Source organism: Kryptolebias marmoratus, linkage group LG3 (assembly GCF_001649575.2).
Source record: "Kryptolebias marmoratus isolate JLee-2015 linkage group LG3, ASM164957v2, whole genome shotgun sequence".
Taxonomy (NCBI): domain Eukaryota; kingdom Metazoa; phylum Chordata; class Actinopteri; order Cyprinodontiformes; family Rivulidae; genus Kryptolebias; species Kryptolebias marmoratus.
This window is the reverse complement of record NC_051432.1, coordinates 15,271,174-15,291,904: the sequence shown is the minus strand read 5'-3', so window position 1 is coordinate 15,291,904 and position 20,731 is coordinate 15,271,174. Positions and strand designations below refer to the sequence as shown.

At 38.6% G+C, this 20,731-nt stretch overlaps 1 protein-coding gene across 1 annotated transcript in view; it reads right to left on the bottom strand.

Annotated features, from left to right (window-relative positions):
* Positions 1-9,991: 9,991 nt before the first annotated feature.
* Positions 9,992-20,731, bottom strand: part of cpe (carboxypeptidase E) — a 28,902-nt gene continuing 18,162 nt past the window's right edge. The window contains exons 2-9 of the mRNA XM_017408865.3: positions 15,938-16,134; positions 15,599-15,766; positions 14,694-14,811; positions 14,169-14,351; positions 13,502-13,641; positions 12,929-13,028; positions 12,496-12,614; positions 9,992-11,113 (exon numbers count right to left, since the gene is read on the bottom strand). Of these exons, the coding sequence (XP_017264354.1) occupies positions 11,015-11,113; positions 12,496-12,614; positions 12,929-13,028; positions 13,502-13,641; positions 14,169-14,351; positions 14,694-14,811; positions 15,599-15,766; positions 15,938-16,134 (1,124 nt within the window). The 3' untranslated portion in view covers positions 9,992-11,014. The remainder of the gene's footprint in view (positions 11,114-12,495; positions 12,615-12,928; positions 13,029-13,501; positions 13,642-14,168; positions 14,352-14,693; positions 14,812-15,598; positions 15,767-15,937; positions 16,135-20,731) is intronic.

Sequence of the window (20,731 nt, the reverse complement as noted above, 5' to 3'; positions counted from 1 at the left end):
GATTTACACAACTATAAGCTCAATTTCAGCCTTACACTTTTTGCAAAGCATCATAGCCACCAGCTCTGCTTCGACCCTGGATAGAAAAGTGGGTAAAGAAAATAGATGGATGAACACATTAATCTACTTTTGTCACAGAAAGATATGATGTCACTTTTTTTCAATGTTCATACCACAATTTTAAACTAGCTGGTTAAAAATATCCAGCTAACCCTAATATCCATAACCCTAACCAATCAGGAATATTGATGTAGCAACAGTGCAGGGATGGATTCAGCACCCACAATGCCTTGCAAATGAGGATATATCCTGTTGGGTCGGTTAAATCTTAAGGCCAAACCCAGCAGGGTGAAGAGATGATGCCTAGACTAGAACTTTTGGTTTTTGTTTTGTTTCAGAATTAGAAGAAAAATAGCTTTATTGTCATTATATATCACATATGATAAAGTTACAGGTACATCTCCCTATGTTTGTGTATATAAACCATATAGACAACTCTAGATCAAGAGTAAGACAACAGTTTGAGGAATAAAAACAAAGTTCCTACACTTACTGCAGTTATGTAGGTCATAGCTTTGTTTTTCTATTGTGTGTGTGTTTGTTTGTTTTACACAAACGTTCACTGAGCTTACATAAAATTGGAATATTTTGGTCTCATGTTGTGCTGCTTGGGAAATGTATTTTTTTGTACTTTTTCTGTACGCCTTACTTAGTCATCACGAGGAAAGTAAAAGTGTGAAATAAATAAATAATGCTTATTTAATATGGCCACAAAATACAGTTTGTGTATATTTGTTTACATACTCAGTACTCACAGGATAACATGCTATAAGTACCCTTTAAGTACTGGGCTATGTTATGTATTGCTACTGAAAAGGATTTTATTTTACTAAAGAAGTGGAATGTTTTGCTAATTGGGTGAGTGATTGTGCTAAATGCGTGAAGTGTTTAGGAAAAAGGGTATCTGCTTTCAACAAATGTCCTTTAGGGAAAAAAAACTAGGTAAAATAACACAAAAAAACTTAGTCAACACAACCCTTCTTTCTCAGCTTTTTGAAAAATGCTTCTGCATTTTTGACTTAATTAATAGTCTATAACTTCCTGTTTTCATTAAGTTACTTTCTTTAAAGTTTGTTATAAATGAGCTGTACACTACCTGGCATGGTTGTAATGATGGAAACAGTGAAATATTTAGCTTCTATGGAGGCAGAAAGAACCAACAGAGTTTAAAAAAAGGATAGAATAGTTTCTATATTTCACATAAACACTGTCGCTCCGCATCTAACCAAACGACACATTAAGGTAGCCTCTGATCACAAGTGGGATGAGATATGAATCTTTTAAACGATGACTTCATTTATTTACAGCTTGAAGATTTGATGTGCCAGACAACCTAAATGATAAGACTCAAATGATGGTGTTTACGTCAGCTGCACAAAGGATTTTCTGCTCAGATTTGTATTTTACTGTTAGAGCACACTCAGAGTAGTCCCCCACAACTTTAATTTGTTCATTTTTACCACTACAGTGAGTAGGCTTATCAAAGTTATTAATTATACCCAAATGCCTAAAAACAAAGCACCTCATGCAGGTTTCTGCAGCTTAAACTCATCTGATACACGACTTGGACCAGAAAAAGACAGTAGGAACCTCTAAAAACACCAAACATCAGATTTTTTTACATCACAGCTACAAAAAATAGCAAACACTGTTGATCACTATATGCTTTTTCCTGCTGACAGCTTATTATTCCAAGAACTTCAAACCATTAAAACTAAAAAAAATAAACTCAGTCTTAAGGATGACCTTAGCAGCTATGAAAGTATTTACCTTTGCAACAGCTTTTAAAGTACAGTAGTTTAAATCAGCAAAAGAAAACCATTGGACAACTTACAAAATACAAGAAGAGTCAAAAACAAAGGAGAAAGATTGAGATAAAACGATGAGTGCACCGAAGGTAAGAGGGAAAAAAACACGTTTGTTCAGAAGTCTGCTGACTGTGATAGTGTCTTAAGTGTTTCATGAACTTCCCCTAGAGGGAGCAAATATTTGGCCTGAGACATCCATCACCTCTTGGATGAAATGCCACAGGAAGACAATCTGCTGACACCACAAAGGAGCAAAACGGAAAATAATAAAGCTTGGATAATCTTCCAGAGTTCCATGAGGTTTATTACTCTCATCTCCTTTGCTGCTTAAATCTGATCTCACTTTGAAGATTGTAGGAAAGAAATTTTTCCGCGTTTTCGAGCCTCATTGAATGTTTTCTCGATCAAACACATGAACCTACCGGGAAAATTGTGGTCTTACTTTGTAGATTAGACCGTAAAATGTTGGTAATTAACCTTCACACATTCAAGACTCACATTTAAGCTATGTGTAAACAGAAAGAGCGGAGGGAAGACAAGGAACTGAGAGGAAATCCTCCGTTTGAGTGCCAAGCTGTAAGTGCCATTCTTTCCCTCCTGTTCTTATTTCCTCTTTTGTGCACCACTCACAGCTCTTATAGTGCCCTTTCATCTCCCCACCACTGACACCAGTGCGTTCGTGCATGTGGTCATGGCTGCACGAGTGTGCGCATGTTAATTTATGGCTCACATTTATGACACCGGTCACGCGATAATTTAAGATGACACAGAGGGCATTTGGGTTTGTGCCAGCAACATTTACAAGCAGCGGAGAGAAGAAGAATGATGGCAAGATGCATGTTTTTTTAAAAGAATGGAATGGGTAGAGCAAAATAGGAAAAGGTGGAAAAATCCAGGTTACAGAGGGTTACAAAAGAGAAAAAGTACCCATCTCCCTTGGTTATTTTTCTCTTTTTTTGCCTTGCCTGGATTTATTATTTGATCGTAAGTAATAATTCTACAAATAATATAAATAAACATAAAACTGAAAATGGGGCATGTATATATATATATATATATTCAGTCGCTTTGCTTTGAAACCCCAATCATTACCTTCGGAAGCTTCATAATTAGTTAAAGAAGAACAATCTAAGTGTCAAAAGATCAAGAATTGTAAAACGATATATAGCTGTTGTAACAACAAACACCTCTAAGTAGTGAGATTTACCTCCAAGCATGGTGGCACATCATGGTCAGCATGAAGGCCAAGGAACTCTCCACACAAACCAGAGACAAAACTGTAGACAAATACCGATCAAGTTTGGGTTATAAAAACAATATACCAAACCCTGAACATCCCATGGAGCACCATTACATCCAGTTTTAGGCAATGGATTGATGATGCTGCCACAGCAAACCTTCCAACACTGGGTTGTCTCCCAAAACTCACGGACCTGACGAGGAGGACATTAATCAGAGGAACATCCGGGAAGCCAAAGATAGCCCTGATGATCTGTCCACAGGACCACAGCAAACTGCACAGAGCTGGACTTCAAGGAAAAGTGTCCAGGAGAAAAAATATTGAATTGAAATTGAAATAATGAAAAGAATAAAGCAGACAGTTTAGATTTTTTTCCTCAAACATGTAGAGGAAAGTGCTGTTATCAAATAAGAATAAAATTAAACTATTCACCATCAAGGACAGCACCACATCTGGCACAAATCTACCTCCTCTCATCGTGTTTAGAACAACAAAAATATGTATAAAAAGACACACAATAAATAAATAAAATACAGGGCTAGTGCTCAAAAATGACAAAAGCTAAACAGAAATGAGTTTGAGACAAGTTCTAAGATTCAGAGCCCTGCAACTCAGGCAAGAAAATTAAAAAACCCAGAGAACTTTTTGAAACTCAGTCATGAATGTTTGCAATTTGTCCGTAACAGTAACAGCCCAGGCAGATACTACCTTAAGAGTGTCTGATTAAGGCACCAAGACATCAAACTAGTGTGGCCAAGTATGCAGCTAGGGCAGTGAAATCAGGAGCTACTAAAGAAAATGACTCCTGATATAAAGAATATTGTATAAATGTTCGAACTGTTTGCTGTAAATATTTGCCTAAAGCTCCCAGAACAGCCTTACAGGTCTGTGTTCACTAAGCCTGTTTGGTATCCTCCTGATTCAACTCACCATCCGGTGATGATCAGTTCACAACTCAGCTCTTTATATAACTGATGTACATTTACAGATCTGACAGTACAAACACACACAAAGGTCAGTGTCTGACCTTCGCTCTGGGTGTTCTTTGCATCCTTAAATCACAATTTTGTGCAACTAGCTCATCAGATGTTACATTTTGTTCCTTTAGGCATATTTAGTGCCTTGATTCAGATTATCTCTGTGCACGCAGCGGGCTTTTTAACAAACGTAGGGATGTGGAATTCAGTCTGATCAAACTTACGTTAAAGTTCATTTATTCATTTAACGTAAACTCAATTAAAATTTACGGAACACAACTGAACTGAGAGTGACAGCAACTCATAACCAGATCTGCAACTTGAATTTTCTTTAAAAACTGAAAAGAAAAGAAAAGAAAAGAAACAGATTTGCAAACTTTGTACTAAGCAAAATGTAATTTGGACACAGACCTAATCTAACCACAGTTCTGTGTTTTTTTCATAATTAAATACACCACTTTAATAGTTATAAAAGGAGGTTAACGGTTAGTTTACAGAGCAGTTGCGCTGAGTTGAGAGATTTTGATGAAAAGTAAAAAATAAAATCAGTGCAAACAGAAAGCAATAAGTCTTGAAGAGACTAAATCCTCCTATTCAAACAGTTTTGCTCCTTTGAAAGCTGAATATGCTGCAAGTGTGTATACAGAAATCTTTTTGCTGATACTGCACTTCTTCAGGAAACTTCAATGTGTGTGTGCGGATGGGTGTTTATGTATGTGTGTGTGGGTGTGTGTGTACGTATTTCTGTATGTGTGTGTGTATTTCTGTATGTATTGTATGTCTGTAACTCCAAATGTTGGAGGCATAAATCTGTTTACTGTCAGTGCACGTCCTCAACTCCTTTGAGGGGGGGAAAAAAGCAAAGTAAATATATTTTAGGATGAGATCTTGTCTTAAGTTTGACATAAGGTTAGGTTTAAGGTTAAACTTTACAAATTCAATGTAAGTAAATGTAAAGTCCTCTGAAATGATGGCTGTGTGTGTGTTTTGCCCTCTGTGCCCTGCAGATATGCTTCCTTTCAGAGGGGCTGCAGAAATATGCAGTAGTGTATGTACTGTGTGTGTGGTGAGTTGAAAGTATGTTGAATTTTTGTGCAAATGCATTTCAACAAGCAGTAACTGTAGTACACTAAAAATCACTTTCTAAAGAATCTGCATCATACAAAAATGTAGCTTAAACATCATGCAACACACTGATAAATTAAGATCTGCCATCTGTCATTTTGGAGGTTGTTGGTTTGATTCCAGTTTCCTCCACTGCATCGATGAGCAAGACAACAAACTCCACATTGTCCCCGATCTGCTACTCGGTGTGTAAAAGTGTGTGTGAACGTGACCAATACTGTTAAAGACTGCAATAGAACTATAAGTAGAGTCCATTTATTTGACTCCTCATAGTCATTTTATCCTCAGTAGTCTGCAGCACCTATGAGAAAAGTGACATTTACAGTGTTCATACATTCAGACACCAAAAGAAAATTAGTTTAAATGAGTTTTACTTATGCCCATGAGCTTGACATTTCTGCATTAAAAAAAGAAAACTATGTTCTAGCCTGATAAAGCAGTTTTTCTCCTGAGCACCCCGGTTTCCATGAACAGTTTTCCCAACACAAATCCAGATGCAGTAGTAAACACTGGAACCATCCATCAGTCCATTTTCTTTAGCTCCTTTTTCCATGGGGGGTCACAGGGCGTGGGGGTTGGGGCTTACTCCAGGGGTCACTGGACACCAGGCGGGGTACAGGTCTTGAAACTGCAGCCTTCCTGCTGTGAGGCAACATCTCAAGCCACCATGCCAAAAACGGAATGGCCACAAAAAGCTTTTTGATCATGCAATGCACTGTTCTTTGTTTTTGTTTTGGTAATGATGTATATATTTTACCTAGCCTGTCAGTATATTTATCCTGCTTTTTTGAACTCAGAATGACCAATGCTAAACTCTGTAGACCACAAGTCCTTTAAAAGCCCGTGTGAACTTTCAACATACATAAAAGATGGACAAAACATCCCCTTTAAGCACATAGGCCTTGTCTATATAGGCTACACTGACATTAAAAACTGTGTTTGTGATACATCATCATTTATTTGTTTTCTGGTAGTTTCTCTTTATGATCTGTGGCCTCGCCTAATAGGAGTAACAAAAAAAAAGAAAAAATATATATATAAAAGACTGTTTAAACACATATTAATGTTTTTGAGGCCAGCTCTTGCACATGAGATGAAAAAGAGACGATGCATTTTTTTAGCTTCTGCTGTTTTCTGAACTCAAAAGTCCACAAACTCTAAGAGGAGCCACTTTCTCCTACATTCAAATAACAGTCTTCACAAGATCCGCAGGTACCTCAGTTAATGTCACTAAAGTTTCCTTTCATGACAAATTTCCTCCCAGCCATCGTCGGACCATCAGCACTCTGCTGTCATCTGCAGGATTTAATCAGTTATGACAAATATGGACTGAGAACAAACCAGGTTTACAAATTACCCTCTATCTGCTGTGTAATTACCCACAGGGCAAACAAATGACGGCAGAGTTAATTGGTTTTTGTAGCTGAAGGCATTCGTATGAACTGTTTGACACTGCGGCTATCTGATTTCAACTCATGTCTCCAAATGTTGCAGTTTTTAAAGAAAACATACAATTTTTTGTTTGAACATCATACAAATGACAGTCATAAACTAGAAAGTGACTTGAACGTTCCAACCCCATTGCTGATTTTTTTTAAAAAAGAACAAAAAAATGCCCTCTTACGTTTTGTTGCACTCCAACTTGTATTATGGATCCACCAAAGCTAATGTACACAGGTGAAGTTCAATTTAAAGAAATTTTATTTATATTTCCAGTCTTGACCTTTCTACATACTAGAGCAAAATGCATACATGTGTGTGAGTGTGTTTTGTAGCATCAAGGCAGGGTTAAGAAGAAGCTTAAGTGTGGACTGTTTGATCAGAAAAGCTTCTTCTAAACAAAACCAGTTCATATTTGTCATTCCTGACTTTTTGGATACATTTATAGTTTCAGCTCCACTTCCAGCACATATCCAATATAGTTACTGGACTTCCACTGTAAATACCACTTCACCCCCATTTGTCTTGGGTGTCTGACAGAAACCTGTTATTTGTCGATCTGTAAAACATCACCTGTTGTCGCCTAAAGTGGGAACTGACTGACGTTGACTGTTTGACCAGATTAATGCCCTCTCCGCTGTGTCCTCCTGCACCCCCAGGCCAGAGCGGTGTGATCAATGCTATTGATGAGAAGATGCTGATAGCAGATGCAAATAGGAGCAGTATGACTAATAGACCAAGGTTTCCATTGATCTGCAGAGTTAGCATCTAATGCTAAAACTGCTGATTCAACTGCATAGTTGGACTAAAAGTGCCACCCTTGCTCGGTGTGTGTGAGTGTGTTCTGGGACGTGATAAATTAAGTAACATTTTTACTTAAGGCCAAAGGACACACATTTACAAACAGCATATAGAAGTCAGACGTGAAACTGACTAAAAAATTACGCTAAATGATGATCTTATACGGATTTATTAAGTTCAGTGTTAATTATTCCTTGTAAAAGTCTTTTCAAAAAGGAGGACCTCTTTTAAAACGATACTACAATAAATCTAAAAATATAATTGTATCTCAGATTGTGTACAGATGAAGTAGTTGACATATTCTGTGTGTGAATTCCAAATTATGCCTTATTCCAAATATACATCTTCTGATTAAGATGTTTAAAATCATTTAGGATATTCGAGGATCTGTTAGCACTCAGAGTCTGTGTTAGGGATGAATCTCAGCTACTACCACACCGGATTTTAGCTCAATATCTTTAAAACTGACTGAGTTTTAGACAGTTTAAGTTTTCTGTGGTCGATTAACTGCTGAAGCCATCTTGAATTGGGTCGAGCTCAAACGTGAATCAGTTATAGATGCACGTCTAATGGTCGCTGTCTGAGAGTTTCATTAAAATCTGTCAATTGATTTATGAGATATTTTGCTAACAGACAGACAAGCACACATACAGACATACACAGGCAATTACACGATCGCCTGCCTTTCACTGCAGCGGGCAGTCATGATGTTAGGAGTCTTTAGTCGTGTTTTATGTGAAGTTTAAGACCCCTTTAATTCTTCTACAGTTTGTCTTTCAGACTCATCTCACAAACACAGATTTTCTCAGTTTGCTTTGCAAAAAGAATCTTTGTTATCACTGCAAAATGAGCTTTATTACTCAATAATATGATAAATAATCATTTATCTTTAGATAGTGTCATAGGAATATATTTTAAGCAGAGAGGATGTCTCTCCAGGAACATTTTTAGTTCCTATCTAGTCTCTCATCAGAGTTTCAGTATACATTTGACATATTTTGAAGACATTTATTTATTTCTACATTCTCATGCATTTTTAGATATAGCAATGGTGTTTGCTTTTTATTTTCTCCTGCTCATTGAATTCAGTAATCTTTCTCAGGTCCTTATACGCCATGTCCCATCAAGTAATGATGAAAAATATTCAATTTTGATGACCTTTATGTCATCGTATTCACTCAGAAGTAACCTTCTAATATTGAGCATGTACTGTAGTGAGCTCTGGGTGGTCATTAGTAAAGATAAACCAAAAAAAAACTAAATGTACGAAACTCTGACTGTCTGTCAGCTTTTTATCGGCACCTTCCTCAGCATCGCTTCCACAGATCGTCTTTAGTGTTTTTGCTTGCATCATGGGGTTTTTACTGTTGACTGTCAGGTCTGTGTATTTCACACAAACCATTTCATCCTGCAGTTTGCAACACTGGGACAGACAAAAAAAACTATTCTTACTTTTCAAACCTCCCAGACAACTTTAAAAGTGAAGCTAACCTTTTTCAAGAGGGATGCTGAAGGAGGGGGTCTGCCACTGATGGAAACCTGTAATACTGTAAATATTATGTGTGTTATCATGTCTCTAATACTCACACACCGATCAGTAGTAAATTAGTTGGGGAATAACCTCTTCTTCCTGAGTTCTCGCTGCAGTTTGTCCTCTAACCTGTTTACCCACACAGCTGTTTTCACTCCGCCTAACTAGACATTCGCCTGAGTTGAAGCTATCCACAAATTACAAAGAAGAGTCTCCAACTATGTGTTCATTAGTGTGATTCATGCTGCTGCAGACAGATAAGGTAAAAGACAAATGGTTCGAGGATGTGGAGACAGGCAGCTCGGGTGTCAGACCCTCGTATCCCGCTGGGCCTCTTCTCACTTATGTTTCTTGTTTGTTTCTTTCCTCCTGTCTGTCTGACTCACCTTTTCCCCTCACCCATCACCAGTCAGTCAGTCTGGAGTCACAGAATAGGTTTTGCCATCTCAGAAAAGCATCACTCACTTTTACTGGACCGAAACATGCCTAATGTAGAGAATCATTATCGCCCGCCGCAGCCTCTCCTATCGTTTAGTTGCTTTTTTTTTCACAGGGTTTAACTAAGGCTATAATTAATCTAAACAGGCGAAGTATCTTTGTGAATTTTTGAATTAACACAATAACTAATGCTGCTGTAAAGTCTTTGATAAACTCTGCTAAAAACTAAAAATAAACTTTCACCTTCTCTGTTTTTGACTGACTGGTCGCCACATAAGCTGAAGAGATTTTAATGCATTTCTATGGGGAAAACTTTTGTAAATAAAGTTAAATATTTCAAAAAGTATGAAGGTTGCAAACACTAAACATCACAGCACACCGTTGCTGACTGAGCTGAGCATTTTGATGTCTGGATGGTTAAACTAGAACAAAGAAAGTGGATGTAGAGTGAATGCAGAAACCCATGCAGAAACCCATTTTAAATAATTTCTCAGTAAAACCATAAAAGACCTAGGTATGATTTAGATATCTCTGGCTTCTATGAGCCAAAACAAAGACAACAACGCTGCAGTTTGACAACATAAAGGGGAATTTTATTGATTGGATCATTCTTTATGTTTCACATCTATTTTATACTTATACATTCAATAAATCTTTAGGTTTTTTTCCTGTGGTCTTACAGTCCACTCAAAATATTAGTGTTACAATAATATATCTTTGAAAATCAACTCCTTCTGCTGTGCCGTGTCTTACAGTATCTCTGGTGTCGTGCACGTACAAAGGAAAGGCTTTAAATTTGTTTGACATGAAGAGATTTAACTAAGCCTCGATGGTCTTTTTATACTTAGTTTTAGTAACAAAAACACATATATATGTTGCTATACCTACTTCATAAATACAGTATATATTATGACTATTAATCTTGTGCTAAAATCATAACTGTGCTGTAGTTTAAAAAACAAAAAAAAACTCTTAACATCGATAACACACATGGAAATGAGTCTGTTAAGATAAAATGTTTACCGTGTTTTTAATGTCCCTGATTATCTCAGGACCATAGTGTCGTACGTTTTTTCATGGTACAAAACAGAAACATAATGAATACTTGTCAGAATGTGTGTTCGCTGGGAAGTGAACAGGTTTGTGTAGTTGTGTGTTTTTGTACCGAAGCCTGGACAAACAGAGACATTTAAAACAGGAGGGAAAGATGGATTTGTACAGCCAGAGCTGTGATGATGATGATGATGAGGATGATGCAAATAGCTTTTCTACTTAATTACTCAGTCCTTCATTGGTTATATAGATGGGTGCCATGGTTACCAATCACAATAAAAAATACAATAAATACCACGGAAATCAACACCAGTCTCACGTCCACCGAACTACCTGCAAAATCCTCCGCTGTCTTTCCAAGTGTGCAGGATGCTCAAACAATCTACAGGAGGTGTGAGGCGAACAATGTCATCGAATTGATTAGCAGTGGAAGGGAAAACCAAAAAGAGACAACGGATTCTCTTTCAGGTGGACGAACACGCAGAATGAATATATTACACCGGTGTGTGTGGACGCGCCGATCATCGACGAGACAGACGCTTCAGAAGTTCAGAGTCTCTGACATCATTTTCCACCAGTCCATCAGCTCCTCCCGCTCCTCCTCCTTCCTCTCCATCAGGGACTCCAGCTCAAAGTCCACCTGGATTCATAACAGCACAGAGAGGAACAGAGTCGACAAAATGTCCCTTATTACAGCGCGCTGCCATGATAATGGAATCCCTGTATATGTGTGTGTTTGTCTGTCTGTTAGCAAAATATTTCATGAACCAGAGGACAGATTTCAATGAAACTCTCAGAAACTGATCATTGGATGGACATCTACAGCTGATTAACATCTGGAGTCATTCGAATTCAAGATGGCTGCCACAGCTAATCAACCTTAGCAAACACAAAAATAGCTAAATATCATTCAGTTTTACAGATATTGAGCTGAACTTTGACGTGGTGGTAGCCGTGTGTCATCTTCAATAGATACTCTGAGCGCTAACAGATTGCATGAGATCTTTCATGAAAACTTCAATATTATTGTTGGGGTCAACCCTGTCGTCTGTCTGTTAGCAAAATATCTCATAAACCACTGGATGGATTTCAATAAAACTCTCAGAAAATAATCATTGGATGGACATCTACAGCTGATTAACATGTGAAGTCAACCCAGTTCAAGATGGCCACCACATCAAATCAACATTAACAAACACAAGATGGCCACAACTCAAACAATTTTACAGATACTGCGTTGAAATTTGACATGGTAGTAGCTGAGAGTCATCTCCAACACGTACTTTGAGCACCAACAGATCACGTGAGATCTTTGTTAAACTTTGTCATGTATGGCACCGGGTGATTTGCATTCCTTCAAAGAAAGCTAGTTTCAAATATAAAAGTTGTTTAAACAGCATCTATGTAAAGCTTTATGGATTCTACAACAAGGGAAGCAAACCTGTACAAATTTTGATCACAATTATTAAAAACATACAAAAGAAAAAAAATCTGTGCTAAATTTTTTTCTGTGCCGTTAGTTTCCTAAGATGTTCACAAAATTCTCACTTTCTGATTGCAGTGCTAATGTAGAACAATAAATATAGCTATACAGAAGGAGCGAGGAGGCGGAAGTCTTTTTGGCATTTGCTCTGTCTTGCATGACACATTATTTAAATAATTAATTTTTTCTCACATAGATTAAACATTAATGACACATTTTACACATATCTTGCAGAATTTAGTAAATGCAGCAGATAGCTGAGCCATGATGCTGCTATGTCACAGATTAAATCTAATCAATGTTTGTTTTAACTAAATGTTCTGCAGCAACGATATCCCAGTTTAATAACCAAGTGTTTTCTCGACTCCTCTGTCTTTGTGTCTTTCCTCCCCTCCCCCGATTATATTTCTGGAGGGACTAAGAAGCAAAGAAAGGAGCTGAGGAAACAAATACAGCAAGTGCAGTTTGGGAAGTAACAAAAGGAGAGCAAGTGTGATTTTTGTTTGCTTGTTTGTTTTCCCTTGTTTCGTGTGTCTTACCCTTGTTGCAGGGCTGTAGGGCACAGCCACCTTCTTGATGACAGTCAGGTATCCTGGAGCAGAGGCTGCCACTTTGTAGTTCCCTGGAGCCAGAAGGCGCCAATAGTCTCCATCTTTGGCTATAAAATACAAAGTTCTGCCTTTAAAAGTGAGTGCAAGCAACAAACAAAGTGACATTCTCAGCTCTGGAAAAGAAGTCCCATTCGAAGCCTTCACTGTTTTTAACATGCTCATATAAACTTTAATAAGTAGAACATGTAGAACAGAACCACAAACTTTTAGAAAGGAATGTAATACCCATATTTGTCCACAAGATGGTGGCATTGCAGCATTTCTCTTTTATACTTTAAATCGGAGGTTTCACTCCCGTTTGCAGTGAAATATGCGAGTTAGTTTAGCACATACTGCGTGAATTTCAACAGGAATCTAATACCTGTGGTGATGTCGTGTTCGATACCCTCCACAGAGATGGTGGCGTTGGAAATGGGGTTTCCCTGAAGGTCACGGACGAAGCCCTTGACGCCACGGTGAACCTGCACCAAACATGCAAAGAAACAGGCATGATCCTAAGACTCAGAGGTGGTGTGATACTGTTTTGAGGAGCACAAAATAACGAGATCTGAGATCTGAGATCTGAGAAGGATGTAAAAGGTGTCCACTACAGAGAGCTTACATGGCAACTGTGGAAGTAGTTTTAAGATGAGTGGTTGTGATGTCTGTGCCGTGAAACAGATTACATCATGTGATTTCACAAAGGTCCATCCTGGTTTCTTCCTAACATGACAGTTTGGTTTTTACTTCTCTAAAGCATCATTATTTACTGTCCATAAACCAGCCTAAAACTACTACATGTTTCATGACTTATTTTCTTGGGAAAAGTTGTTGAGATTAGTCCGGCAGAGACAATCTACTGTGTCTTTGAGCTACTGCATCATGGAGAATCAGTTTGTTTTCCTTTAAAACGCCATTTAATCATTTGTGTGTTTATGACACGAAAGCTGCCAACCTGCTCGATGTAGCTGATGAGGGAGTTGCGGTTCTGCTCCCAGTAGGTTTTAAGTGTGTCCTCGTCGGGAAACTTGTCACAGCTGAGCTCCAGAGTGATCTCAAAACAGTTGCTGCTGAGATAGTTGAAATCCTGCATACCTGCGGGAGACGAGAAGAACAAACAAAAGGCAAAACTGACGTTAAAGGTAAAGGAAGGAAGCAGGAGTGACAGACCAGGAAACCTGGTAAATTGTGTGTATTTAAAAAAGGCTTTATTTGTGAAATATTTACAATAAGCTAAGGTGAGCAGATAAGTGGACAAGAATAAAACACTCAGGTGATAGATGCACCTGCAGCGTCTTTGATAGAAACCTCCTCGACTCAGTCTGGCACTCTTTGCTAACAGTTTGAACCTAAAAGTTTGTTTTTATTATTTGTATTGCCACTTGGTTGCTTTGTCTACAACCAGCCAGTCATTCTAAGGTAGATAAAAGATATTAAATAAATAATAACAGCAGAATAAATAAATATTACGAAAATATCTGTGGAATAATAACATTTCTAATACTCAATAAATATAGAAAAATAAACAAATAAAAATTTTGATTTACAAACGCGTCCTTCATCACACTGGACACGCATGTGTTTCTAAACCAAAACAACAAGGGGAGCAGGTTGCCTCTCACCTCCCGGCACGCTGTACCACGCTCCACCATTAGTGATGCCATCCTTGAAGCTGGAGTCGTCGTCATTTTTGCGGCAGGGGGGTCGATGAGGGTCGGACATGACGGGGTTGTACATGGAGTAAGCTTTAGCCAGAGACTTGAACATGTTGTCGTCTGGGCTGGCGCTGTACTCATGGGTGGATCCTTTCACGAGGAGGCGGAGGGGCGAAAGAGAGAAAAGAGAGAAAGCTCAACTTTAGACGGTGGCTATAATGGCACGTCAACAGAACACCTGCATTTGCTACAAATCAAACACGCGCCTGGTAATATTTACTCAGAGCGCTGTCAAAATCTTTCCATCTGGTCTAAATTTATGGCATTCTGAGCGAGGGGAAAAAAACAAATAAAATGTGTGTTGTTTTAGTCCCAGCTCAAACATTTGTTCCATTAAATCCACAAAAATGCCCACTTTTTGTTTCCCACTTTAACAAGTCAAACAGGGAAAAGCAAAATCTGTGTTGATAAGATGTGTGTTTGTGGATTTACCGCTGCGGGTTTCATCATACGGATAGTTGGCCACAACATCTCCTCCGTGCAGGTTAGCAGAGAGGACGAAGGGGATGTCCATGATCCAGTGGATCACAGCCTTAGTCTCTGGAGCCAGCTGGAAAAGCAACGAAAAGACAGAAGAGACATTTCTTTATGTAAGACATTCACACAGATATCTAATAAAACATTAAGGAGCTGCAATCTAGAAGGGAAATTTTCTGTTAGCTCATTGCTACAAGCAGCCACTTCATCTTTATTATTGATTAGAAAAGATGGGACAGTGATTTGCAAAGCTGAGCCACCAATTGTTTATTAATCTACACCTGAAAATTGTATTTAACACCCAAAGAGTTACAGCACACAAAGTTTCTCCAATCAGAAGCAGGTCAGAGGGAAGATTCTTGTTTTGCACATAATCAATAAAGTTTAGACCTACATACTTTACTGGTAAGAAATTAACAGAAATATTCTCCGGTTATATAGCTGTAGATTTTTTTAATTAATGTATGAGTGTTACACTCGGGTACAAAAGACGGATTTTAGAGCAGCCATTTTCAGAGCAAACGTGGATATGATCACATGGTACTAATGACATCTATGTGCTTTTTTTTGTACAGTGTTTCAAAACATTTTGTGTGAGAGTAGTCACAAAAAAATTGCTGCAATATTAAGACTCTAAACACTAACTAAAAGAACTGAAGCCAAATGCCTATTTTTAACTGTACACAAATGCAGAAATGTGCAAGAATATATATATATATATATATAGTTTTTATTTATTTCACTTATTGTGAAACTTCACTCTTACATAAACTCGATCTCTACTCCTATCTTCAACTACAAACTACGAACAGCATACTGTCACAGGCTGAACCATGTAATCACTTAAAGCGTTTGCATGCCTTTGTGTTTTCATCCACGGCCTTCTTCATGTTCTGCAGCAGGTGGTTGTTGGCTCCGCCCTCCCTCTCGTTAATGTAGATGATGCGGTCCAGATCGGGAAAGTTACGGTTCAGATCCACCCCCTGAGCATTACTGCGGCCCACAAACCAGTCCTTGATCTCTCCAGGCTTTAACGGCAAACAGGACATTTAAACACAAACTATAGGAGTGATAGAGACTTTACACATACATGTGTTAATTAAAGCCAAAAGACGTGATGATTAATTCAACATTTGCAGTTTTGAAAGCATGCAATATCTTTGGATCAGGTTTGCAGGCCACGCTGGGTGTGTCATCACCTGTGAGGCCGCCTTCTCAAACCCGTCGGGGTTCATGGAGGGCATGAGATGGATGCGGGTGTTCTGGATGAGGTCAATAATGGTCTCGTTGCCTTGCTGGTACTGATTGCAAAGGTACTGAGCCAGGTAGATGAGCAGCTCTCTGCCCACTGCCTCGTTGCCGTGCATGTTGGCGATGTACTTAAACTCAGGCTCGCCTGCAGGGAAACAAAAGACAGCTGTTAGCAGGCGAAGCGATGGCCCCATATGATGCCCTGAAACATATTTCAGGAAGAAGAGGAGGAATTAAATGGGACTGGCACGGATTAACTGACAATAAAAGGAGAACGCCTCAAACCCGCTCTTGTTTAATGTAGAAAACGAATTGACACACATGCCCAGAACAACTGTGGAGCAAGATGTACGCAATGCAACAGTGACTAACACAGAGACTCATCAGCTGAAAGGTCAAACAGAGCTGAACGTCGCAGCCCAGAGCTCCGTTTGGACAGTAATGACTAAGAGACAGAGGATTAAGGAGCGAGACAGTCACTGATTGTTTATCCTGATGCTCCGTGCAGAGCAGCCCTCCTGCTGGTGACAGGTCTATCACCATGTTCAGAGCTGAACTCTCCAACATGACGGGGCTAAATTAGTCCCATTTTTAAGCTGGCAGCATAATGATGTTTACATATTTCTGTAGGAAAACAGTTTTGTATCTTTCTAATTTCAACGGTTGGAACATTTTCCACGCTGAAAATGTCTGCACTGTAAAAAGAACCGAAATCTTGTATCAAATCCAACGAACATCACATTAAAATCATGTTTTATTGTCTGTGACGGACTGACGACCTGTCCAGGGCGTATTCCGCCTCTCACCTGATGACTGCTGGAGAAAAGAGACCGTTTCTTGAGTTAAAGAAAGTTTTGGTTCTTGTAAATGTGGTCATAATGTTCAGAAGTCCTCGGTTCCCCTGTTGCAGCCCCGCTCTGTATTCACTGAAATCAACCCAGGTTATTCGCCCCTCCGTGGATAAGTGAATTGGTTAATTTCTGTTTGGATTTGCAGTTTGTTTGTTTCATTGTAATAATTGATCGTTCAGAAGGTGCTTTGTCACTTCCAAATTGGAGTCGGCATCAGAGATTTTTTTTTCTCTTTACATTGTGGCACACAACCTAATTCCTATGGTTATAATCAGATCAAACCAAAAAAAAACTCTTCAGACTCTTCACAATCTTTAAAAGCACTTGATTTTCAGGCTAGATCTTTTATATTAAAGCTGGTCAGCTTTCTTTTAAAGTTAGCTTTACTGTGTGTGTTATAACACGTTAAGCAATTATTAAACAGTTCTTTAAGCTAAATACACACGTCCACAAGCAGACTGGCAGCAGGTATGTGAATGATTCAATTTGCAAAGAGGTGGTTCGCCTAAAATGGTCACCAGTTTTGCTTGTTTTGCAGCCACAGGACGTGGGCATCTTGGAGTAAATGAGTCAGAAGCTAAATTCTTCGTACACTAAAGTATTTTAGAGCCAAACGTGTTCTCCAACAGCTAAAGTTCAATCTAAAGTGGGTCATGCAAACAGGACACTGACCACCAGCACAGCAGCACAATCCACATTGGAGTATAAATAATAATAAAAATAAATAAATAAATAAATAAAGGTATTGCAATGGCCCTGTCAGTCAAGAGAGCTGTGCATGAATGAATATTTGGAGACCTATGAGATTAAAAAGAAGAGTTGAGATAATTCTTCTTTTAATGATAGAAGACTGATGAGGTCATGAAAAAGACTTTTACGTCAAGGTATTGCAGCTGAATCATGAGGTGCTTTTTCTGTTATTTCGCTCAGTTTTATAGCAGTAAATAATACCACTGAGTGATATTTCACAGTTCATCTGAGGTGGTATTAATGAGTTTTGGTGGGTATTTTTAATGTTCAGATTAATACAACTTTAGACCGGAAATGGGTTGTGCTTACTTTTTACCACAGCTGCAAAATTCTTCAAAACTAATCTTTAAAAAAATGCCTTTTGTGAGCGAGAGTACACCGTGCGGAGTCCTTTGACTTCAAGCATACAGTTAATGGCTTTCTGTAGCTGTTCTTGAACAAAGAGACATCTCTTAATGTTGGTGGGGGAAAAAAAAACACTTTTGTTCACCATCCTCACACTGGCAGATGGTGAGAAGAGTGTGTGAGTTGGAGTGTGTTGGGATCCTGCTTTTATTTGATTTCTTTGAGAATATTAGTAGTTTTTTATAGCTCCCACCTCTGATCAGTCTTAGCTACTTTAAGGACTAATTATCACTTAATAATACAGTCTGTCAAAAAGGATACTGTATAAAAATTTGACTTTTTAATACCCCCCCCCCTTTTTAATTCTTTTTAATCTATTTAATGTTTCCTGGAGTATTTGATGTTTCTTCAAAGTAATGCCAGTAGCTTTATGAGTGCCTGACAAGCACACACACACACACCGCACCCAACATACATGTGGCAGTAAAGTTATTTTTAAATGCTCAAATCTGGTTCATCTTTCTGAGTTGCTACTAATGGTTTCAAGACCAAAATTAACTGGTTCCCTCTTGAGATGGGCGAATATATTTTACAGGCTTCAAAAACACACACACACACACTTTGAAGTTGGATTCGGCCAAAAGGACTTACTATGATTCAAGCTGTTACACAGATGTTCAGTACCTGGAGACCACCTTTCTGCTGCCCTAAGAAATATGTTTTATGTGGAAGTGAGCGACAGACTGCATGTCGAACACGTGGAAATCATAGAGGGGCTGACTCAGGTGGAGCTGTTTTTGATTCTGCATGAACAACGATGACTCCTGCTGCCCTTTGCATTCATAATACTTGTTAGCATTTCAGCAGATTATTTCAAAAATAGATGCTTTTGCATGTCTCAGTCTAATTTTAATTTATCCCTTACTTACTTGCGGAAGTGAATTAAAGTTTAAATGTCTGGAAATGTTTTACAGAAAAAAAAATCTATTTCAAAAGCTTTGCTTTTGAGACGTAAGACTCCACTTATGATATGGTTAATGTCATGCACGGGTGAGGAAAACAAACTTCCCATGTGTTGGTTATGTGCACAGATGTGGTCGTGAGAAGGGGGATGAAAATTAAAGCAAAGCAGACTTTCAGCGTGAGTTCATTACCGGAGTTTAAATGCAGCTCTGCACTTCTTTTTTTGTTCTGCTTCACTCGTTATCGCCCACTGCTTAAAGGCTAAAGGTGGGTGATAATGTTTTTACCTGCGCGTGTGTGTGTGTCAATTTTACAGATATTGCACAAAAAATTTGATGTGGTAAATTTGTGTGGTTATTTTGTAATCCAAGCATTCATGTGTTTTCACATTTTCATTTCTTTTTCTTTTTAATAAAGTAAACCGAAGCAGATACAAAACTTTACACTGCAGAAGATGAAACCTCAGAATGAACAAAATATCTAATTTGTTTTCTACTCAACTGAATAAAAACATTTGATATGTTTGTAACGTCCTATCATGGGATGCTGGAGTATTTGGTTTGGATAAACATCTTCTTTCTCTTCTGTAAAACTCTAAATTTAATAACAGTCAAATAAATAGCGCATGAGTCCCTCTTTTGTTCTCTGCTTGCTAAAGGTTACTGTGACTCATCTTCTCCTGGCAAAAAAAACAAAAAAAAAACTTTTTATCTGTCATTTGTCAGAAATTCCCAGGTTGTCTGACAGGTGATCAATGGTTTCCTAGGTGATCACGTAATAATGGCCGCGGCTGCAACGTCAGTCATGAGGCAGCACATCAGAGCGCTCTCAGTCGTCGTGACAACCCTGACAGGAGTCGGTGCTCAGGGAGACAAATGAAGTGAGAGACTGAGTAAACACGCAGCGTCACACGCGAGCTGTTTGTCCGCTCCGTGATGCATCTTATGTTACAGATATTTACACACGCCAAAGACAAAACCACTCGTCTTTTTCCTTTGGAAATTAAAGGAGCTTTGTGGCGTGAGTTCATGTCTCAAATCCCATGAATTACCAACTATAAAAAAAGAAACAGTCAGATTTCATTTGCAATGATTAGAAAAGTGCAAATGTTATTTAGTTTGAACAACAACCAGAGTTTTGGTTCATTTAAAGCTACAGTTTTGCTTCAGTCACTGATTGTAAGACTATTTGTGCCATGATTGTTCAAATAGGTCTCCCGTTGTCGGTTTTTGAGTCCTTTATTTATGAACGAACTGGAAAAACACACTTTTAATGTGGATACTGTTCTGTTCAAACAAACCAGTGTTTTCCATCTTAGCACTTTGTTTCAGGCTCAGCTGTACAGAACGGTAACAGAAGCTCAGGGCTTATGTAACCATCTCTTCTAAATCTGGCAAAACGCTGCCTTTCAGCCAACCCAGCCTCACAGCTAAATGTGTAACTGTGCACATAAAAATGGATTATGTAAAAAAAAACAGAAAACTAATAATTATGGTTGTGGTTGAGTTTTATCATGTGACTTTGTAACGCTAGGGTTACGTTCGAGGGAGGAGAGGAGGCGTCAAACTCGTCAGGTCGATCAAAAAAAACTTGCAATCACACTGGTACTGGGATTCCACAGTGTAATCTTTAATAAACGCACTTCCACAACCTTGTAAAGCCCGGTTGAACGGCTGCTATTATATTAAACATAAATAAAATGAGCAGAGTCCAAACAACATGTCCGTCTAGCACTTCTCCCTCGCTCTCCACAGAGAAGCTACGGCGCATACGTGTGACGTCATCAGCTAGACTAGAGCATCTTAAAGAGACACCACCAGTACGGCTGTTACA